At 42.8% G+C, this 7914-nt stretch overlaps 1 protein-coding gene across 47 annotated transcripts in view; it reads left to right on the forward strand.

The window, feature by feature from the left end:
- Nucleotides 1-1914, forward strand: part of LOC110536807 (RNA binding protein fox-1 homolog 1-like) — a 15914-nt gene extending 14000 nt beyond the window's left edge. For all 47 annotated transcript variants that reach the window (XM_090191149.1, XM_090191116.1, XM_090191177.1 and 44 more), the window contains 2 exons: nt 337-418; nt 602-1914. In XM_090191149.1, coding sequence (XP_090047275.1) covers nt 337-418; nt 602-646 — 127 coding nt within the window. In that variant the 3' untranslated portion in view covers nt 647-1914. The remainder of the gene's footprint in view (nt 1-336; nt 419-601) is intronic.
- The last annotated feature ends 6000 nt before the right edge of the window (nt 1915-7914 follow it).

Here is a 7914-nt window from a genome sequence, read left to right on the forward strand (position 1 = left end):
CACCCACCCAGCCACTCAGAACCGCCCACCCAGCCACTCAGAACCGCCCACCCAGCCACTCAGAACCGCCCACCCAGCCACTCAGAACCGCCCACCCAGCCACTCAGAACCGCCCACCCAGCCACTCAGAACCACCCACCCAGCCACTCAGAACCACCCACCCTCCTTTCCTTTTTGCCTTAAGTAACCTTCTGTCAAATATAACCGTACCAAACGTAACATATCATACTAATTTGAGTGTCCCGGATTTTTGTTAACTATGTTACGTCTAGTCTATGAGACCATGCTGGTTTAGTATGTTTTCTCATTTGGGGTTTTGTTTTGTCTGTCCATCAGATATGGCAGAGTTTATGCTGCTGCAACGGATCCCTACCACCATTCAGTGGGACCCACGGCAACATACGGCGTCGGAACAATGGTGAGCCCCTTTAAAACTCATAAGCAGTACCTCTCCAACGTTTAAAGTGTTCATGTTACCCACTAAGTCATCCAGACCATTGTTTCTAGCCACGAGCCAGACTTTAATCGAGCCTCAAAAAGGAATCTGTCTCAACCCGCCAGTGGGCACCGATTCACCATCATATCTTCTACTTATTTCTAGGCCAGTCTGTACAGAGGAGGATACAACCGCTTCACCCCTTATTGAGCTGCCCAATGAGAGCCTGGAAGCCGTTCTGTGACCCCGCCACCTCATCCGGGATTGGCCAGTCCCAGGACAATAACTCAGGACAGGTTATGACATCACTGAGCTCTGTGTCACCTCCTGTCTGACTCCCTCCACTTGGAGACCGATCCAACCGACTGGACGTGTAAATACTGTAGTAGTTATTCACTATTTATTCTATCAGAGAATACATATAGGATAAAGAGCCTGATCTAATGTATAGACAGTTATTTAAAATCTTTATTTTACACTTAATCTGTATTGTTTGTGCCACAGATTTGTTCCAGGGTTTAAGAATGTAAAGATTTCTGCCTCCGTACCTGGGTTATAAGCTACTCTTTCACTATTCTAACAGAGAGAGTTGAATGTGAGCCATTTTATTTTTCATTGGCTGGACTTCATGGTGAAATACTGCAACTCAAGTGGCACAACAATACTGGTTTCTCTACATGTTGACCTTTGTAAAAAACGTTTTTGATCAACGTCTGAGCTTTTGACTTTTCAAGAGTCAAATTGTAGAGTACAATGACATTTTATACAGTTAAATTACTTAGTTTTGATGACACTGGTTTTGTCAATGATGTAGAGCACTGTTTGAGGACGTTGAAGTGTGTGTGTGTGTGTGTGTGCTTGTGTGTGGGAGTATGTGACGACATCAATACTCAAAACACAAGCTATGAGAGACAGCAATGGCACTGGTATTGTAAATGTGCACAGTAATCTTTTTTGAAATGCTTCTAGAACCCTAAAACTATAATTTGCATAAAATGTACATATGTTTTTGCTTTCCTAACAATCTACCTCTGATTCTAAAAATGTTTCACTTGTCAAAAAAGCATTCAGGAGCCATTACTTCTCTCAACTAATTAACTGTAACAAAACATGTTTTCTTATTTTCATTGTTGAGCTTCTATCCATCTTCTCTCTGCTTTGCATAATGCTCACCCCACTTTATCATTTTTCTATGGCAGCCTCATTCTGGGTTTTACTTCGCTCTGCCTGACGAGCCTGTAACCTCTATGGTGCTTTCCCTTATTTCCTCTGTCCTGTTAAACTCTAGGACGTTGTCTGGTTTCCTCTTCCTGTTCTCTCGCCTGCTTCTCTCCATTCTGTTTGAGGATCTGTGTTCCATCCATAGAAATAATCAGATGAGTTCTAGTTCTATGGGTCATCTCTCCTTCTCCATCCTGTACTCGAGCTTCACTGTTGTTTATTTGCTGTTGACCTCTCAATAAAACATTGTTTCTGTTTCCCTTTCCTCTCCTCTCTTTGATTCATGTCATTTTCCTTTCTCTTTTTCAATGCCTCTTTTTGCAGTCCTTCACTCTTCTGCTCAAACTTATATTCTCAGTGTTCCTTTTCTCAACATAACTGTACGTTTTGAGGCTGACTGATACCAGTGCAAGAAGGTTGTGGGTGTTTTACAGAAATGACTGTCTGCATATGTTTATGCAACTGTTTCTGGTTCAGTACCTTTGTACTGTATGGACTGAATCTTAACTTAAAATCAGCGCATATAACTTCATATTTGAGTTCTAGGGGGGCAACAGTATTTTACCCTAGACACCCAGCCCTGTACCTGCCTTGCTGTAGTGTGTGGTCTTACTGCGTGTGTTTCAACCTATGGGCTAAACCTCTTCTTTATGCAAAGTTCAGCTTTAGTTTTTGTATACCAATTTCCCCTCTTTCTTTACTGCTTCATTTTCCTATCTTCTAGGAAGTGGAAAAAGACTTCTCTTTCCAAGCTTTACTGTTGTTGTTCTGTTTTTTTCTCACTATTTCTAAGGGGAGCTTAACCCTAACCTTAACCCTACGAGATATAATTGAGGGTTAGATAACCATGCCTACAATATCAATTTGAAATAGAAACTAAAGTCACACTTTATCATGGTATTATTCACTTTCAACAACGGTTTGACTGTGATGGGTATTTTGACATCTAGTAAAAATGTATAATATGGAATAATATGCCTTTTTACTTCTACTCTGCTGTCCTCTCGTCCTCTCGTTCTTTCTCTCTCTCTCTCGCTCTCTCTTTCAAACTCCTCTGCTTTCAAGTCTGTTATTTTTCTATTTTCTTTATGCATGGCTTTCAGATTTATAATTGCCCTTTCTTTCAATCTAATGGCAATTTTAAACTTATTTAGCTTCATTTCTTCTCGTGTTTCTTCACTCTTTATCCGTTTCACCTTTTCTGTATTCATCTTATGGCTTTCTTTCTTCACCCTTTGTCTTCTTCTTTACTGACACATTTGTCTTCATTTTCTAAACTTTATTTCTCTGCTTTGACGCTTTCAAATCATTTCCTCAGCATCTTGACTCTGTATCTTATCATGTATTTCTCTAAATTGTACATTTGCTAGTTTCTTTCACTGTAATGTTACCTTCCTCGCCTCTTACTTCTGCTGTCCTCTTCTCTATTTTCCCCTAAATGGTCCTTTTTCTAGGTTAATTTTTCCTCTTGCTGTCTTCTATTTACACAATATTGCTTTTTCTTTTCCCAACTTCTGTTTCTGAATTTTATTCCACTTTTCCTCTGCTACTGATATTCTGCAATTCTTTCCTCTTTGTTTCAGATTGACTCTTTCTTTCTAAACTCTCCTTTTGCTTTTTACACACTGTCCTCTTCGCTGTCTTGTAGTCATCTAGCTGTGCCACTTTTACACACTGTCCTCTTCGCTGTCTTGTAGTCATCTAGCTGTGCCACTTTTACACACTGTCCTCTTCGCTGTCTTGTAGTCATCTAGCTGTGCCACTTTTACACACTGTCCTCTTCGCTGTCTTGTAGTCATCTAGCTGTGCCACTTTTACACACTGTCCTCTTCGCTGTCTTGTAGTCATCTAGCTGTGCCACTTTTACACACTGTCCTCTTCGCTGTCTTGTAGTCATCTAGCTGTGCCACTTTTACACACTGTTCTCTTCGCTGTCTTGTAGTCATCTAGCTGTGCCACTTTTACACACTGTCCTCTTCGCTGTCTTGTAGTCATCTAGCTGTGCCACTTTTACACACTGTTCTCTTCGCTGTCTTGTAGTCATCTAGCTGTGCCACTTTTACACACTGTCCTCTTCGCTGTCTTGTAGTCATCTAGCTGTGCCACTTTTACACACTGTTCTCTTAGCTGTCTTGTAGTCATCTAGCTGTGCCACTTTTACACACTGTCCTCTTAGCTGTCTTGTAGTCATCTAGCTGTGCCACTTTTACACACTGTTCTCTTCGCTGTCTTGTAGTCATCTAGCTGTGCCACTTTTACACACTGTCCTCTTCGCTGTCTTGTAGTCATCTAGCTGTGCCACTTTTACACACTGTTCTCTTAGCTGTCTTGTAGTCATCTAGCTGTGCCACTTTTACACACTGTCCTCTTCGCTGTCTTGTAGTCATCTAGCTGTGCCACTTTTACACACTGTCCTCTTCGCTGTCTTGTAGTCATCTAGCTGTGCCACTTTTACACACTGTTCTCTTCGCTGTCTTGTAGTCATCTAGCTGTGCCACTTTTACACACTGTCCTCTTCGCTGTCTTGTAGTCATCTAGCTGTGCCACTTTTACACACTGTCCTCTTCGCTGTCTTGTAGTCATCTAGCTGTGCCACTTTTACACACTGTTCTCTTCGCTGTCTTGTAGTCATCTAGCTGTGCCACTTTTACACACTGTTCTCTTCGCTGTCTTGTAGTCATCTAGCTGTGCCACTTTTACACACTGTTCTCTTCGCTGTCTTGTAGTCATCTAGCTGTGCCACTTTTACACACTGTCCTCTTCGCTGTCTTGTAGTCATCTAGCTGTGCCACTTTTACACACTGTTCTCTTCGCTGTCTTGTAGTCATCTAGCTGTGCCACTTTTACACACTGTTCTCTTCGCTGTCTTGTAGTCATCTAGCTGTGCCACTTTTACATTTCTTGTCTTTGATCATTTCTGTAATTCTGCTTCGCTCTACACTTTGGTATATACTTTCTCTATTAACATAAACTATTTCCTAATACTAACATCACAACCTCCTGATTCTTGTGAGTTCTATTTTTCTGTTTGCTTTAAGCCATTTCCAATTTCTTATTTTTCTGTTTTCTGTCTTTTATTTTGCTTTCCAATTTTAAAGTTTTCTAAATGTTATGTCCATCTTTTATTTCTCAGCCATCATTGCTTTCCTTCACTCTACTGTGCTGTCTATTTCTTCTATTTTTTGTTTCTCTATTACCTCTTCTTTCCCTCTGCTCCCATGTCCCTCTTCAGGTCCTCCTCTTTCCCTCTGCTCCTCTGACCCTCTTCAGGTCATCCTCTTTCCCTCTGCTCCCATGTCCCTCTTCAGGTCCTCCTCTTTCCCTCTGCTCCTCTGACCCTCTTCAGGTCATCCTCTTTCCCTCTGCTCCTCTTCAGGTCATCCTCTTTCCCTCTGCTCCCATGTCCCTCTTCATGTCCTCCTCTTTCCCTCTGCTCCTCTGACCCTCTTCAGGTCATCCTCTTTCCCTCTGCTCCTCTTCAGGTCATCCTCTTTCCCTCTGCTCCTCTGACCCTCTTCAGGTCATCCTCTTTCCCTCTGCTCCTCTGACCCTCTTCAGGTCATCCTCTTTCCCTCTGCTCCTCTGACCCTCTTCAGGTCATCCTCTTTCCCTCTGCTCCTTTTCAGGTCATCCTCTTTCCCTCTGCTCCTCTGACCCTCTTCAGATCATCCTCTTTCCCTCTGCTCCTCTGACCCTCTTCAGGTCATCCTCTGCTCCGCTCTTTCCCTCTGCTCCTCTTCAGGTCATCCTCTTTCCCTCTGCTCCTCTGTCCCTCTTCAGGTCATCCTCTTTCCCTCTGCTCCTCTGACCCTCTTCAGGTCATCCTCTGCTCCGCTCTTTCCCTCTGCTCCTCTTCAGGTCATCCTCTTTCCCTCTGCTCCCCTCTTCAGGTCCTCCTCTTTCCCTCTGCTCCTCTCTATCCCTCTTTAGGTCCTCCCCTTTCCCTCTGCTCCTCTCTATCCCTCTTTAGGTCCTCCTCTTTCCCCCTGCTCCTTTCTGTCCCTCTTTAGGTCCTCTTTCTCTCTGTCCCTCTTTAGATCCTCCTCTGTCCCTCTGCTCCTCTCTAGGTCCTCCTCTGTGTCCCTTTTTTACAGTGCCGTGCGAAAGTATTCGGCCCCCTTGAACTTTGCGACCTTTTGCCACATTTCAGGCTTCAAACATAAAGATATAAAACTGTATTTTTTTGTGAAGAATCAACAACAAGTGGGACACAATCATGAAGTGGAACGACATTTATTGGATATTTCAAACTTTTTTAACAAATCAAAAACTGAAAAATTGGGCGTGAAAAATTATTCAGCCCCTTTACTTTCAGTGCAGCAAACTCTCTCCAGAAGTTCAGTGAGGATCTCTGAATGATCCAATGTTGACCTAAATGACTAATGATGATAAATACAATCCACCTGTGTGTAATCAAGTCTCCGTATAAATGCACCTGCACTGTGATAGTCTCAGAGGTCCGTTAAAAGCGCAGAGAGCATCATGAAGAACAAGGAACACACCAGGCAGGTCCGAGATACTGTTGTGAAGAAGTTTAAAGCCGGATTTGGATACAAAAATATTTCCCAAGCTTTAAACATCCCAAGGAGCACTGTGCAAGCGATAATATTGAAATGGAAGGAGTATCAGACCACTGCAAATCTACCAAGACCTGGCCGTCCCTCTAAACTTTCAGCTCATACAAGGAGAAGACTGATCAGAGATGCAGCCAAGAGGCCCATGATCACTCTGGATGAACTGCAGAGATCTACAGCTGAGGTGGGAGACTCTGTCCATAGGACAACAATCAGTCGTATATTGCACAAATCTGGCCTTTATGGAAGAGTGGCAAGAAGAAAGCCATTTCTTAAAGATATCCATAAAAAGTGTTGTTTAAAGTTTGCCACAAGCCACCTGGGAGACACACCAAACATGTGGAAGAAGGTGCTCTGGTCAGATGAAACCAAAATTGAACTTTTTGGCAACAATGCAAAACGTTATGTTTGGCGTAAAAGCAACACAGCTGAACACACCATCCCCACTGTCAAACATGGTGGTGGCAGCATCATGGTTTGGGCCTGCTTTTCTTCAGCAGGGACAGGGAAGATGGATGGAGCCAAATACAGGACCATTCTGGAAGAAAACCTGATGCAGTCTGCAAAAGACCTGAGACTGGGACGGAGATTTGTCTTCCAACAAGACAATGATCCAAAACATAAAGCAAAATCTACAATGGAATGGTTCAAAAATAAACATATCCAGGTGTTAGAATGGCCAAGTCAAAGTCCAGACCTGAATCCAATCGAGAATCTGTGGAAAGAACTGAAAACTGCTGTTCACAAATGCTCTCCATCCAACCTCACTGAGCTCGAGCTGTTTTGCAAGGAGGAATGGGGAAAAAAATTCTCGATGTGCAAAACTGATAGACATACCCCAAGCGACTTACAGCTGTAATCGCAGCAAAAGGTGGCGCTACAAAGTATTAACTTAAGGGGGCTGAATAATTTTGCACGCCCAATTTTTCAGTTTTTGATTTGTTAAAAAAGTTTGAAATATCCAATAAATGTCGTTCCACTTCATGATTGTGTCCCACTTGTTGTTGATTCTTCACAAAAAAATACAGTTTTATCTTTATGTTTGAAGCCTGAAATGTGGCAAAAGGTTGCAAAGTTCAAGGGGGCCGAATACTTTCGCAAGGCACTGTAGGTCCTTCTCTTTCCCTCTGCTCCTCTCTAGTCCTCTCTTCTCATCCCCCTCTTTAGGTCCTCTTTCCCTCTGCTCCTCCTCTAGTCCTCTCTTCTCATCCCCCTCTTTAGGTCCTCTTTCCCTCCTCTAGTCCTCTCTTCTCATCCCCCTCTTTAGGTCCTCTTTCCCTCTGCTCCTCCTCTAGTCCTCTCTTCTCATCCCCCTCTTTAGGTCCTCTGCTCCACTCTGTCCCTTTTAGGTCCTCTATCAGCTTTGTGTTTAGTTCTTTATCTGTTATGCTGTTTTTCTTCTCCATTTACCTGTTCTGAATTCTTTCCTGACTTCTTAGCTCCTGTGAAAAACTGCTTTCATCTTTTAGTAGTTAGCTATTCCTTGGCTTGTAGCTTTAGTGCTTGTTGCTTCTTCACCCTATAGCTATCAGCCTACTCAATTTCCTCTTCCTTATTTTGCATGCCTTTTCCAACTGCTCTCTGGTCAAACGGAGCTATTTATTTTAATTTTTTTACTTCGGCCATTGTTGACATTTAATATTGTTCCTTGAATTTAAGTTCAGTGCCAATCCCTAGAAACAG

The sequence above is a fragment of the Oncorhynchus mykiss genome, chromosome 2 (genome assembly GCF_057628025.1).
Source record: "Oncorhynchus mykiss isolate SJ-2025 chromosome 2, ASM5762802v1, whole genome shotgun sequence".
Classification (NCBI taxonomy): domain Eukaryota; kingdom Metazoa; phylum Chordata; class Actinopteri; order Salmoniformes; family Salmonidae; genus Oncorhynchus; species Oncorhynchus mykiss.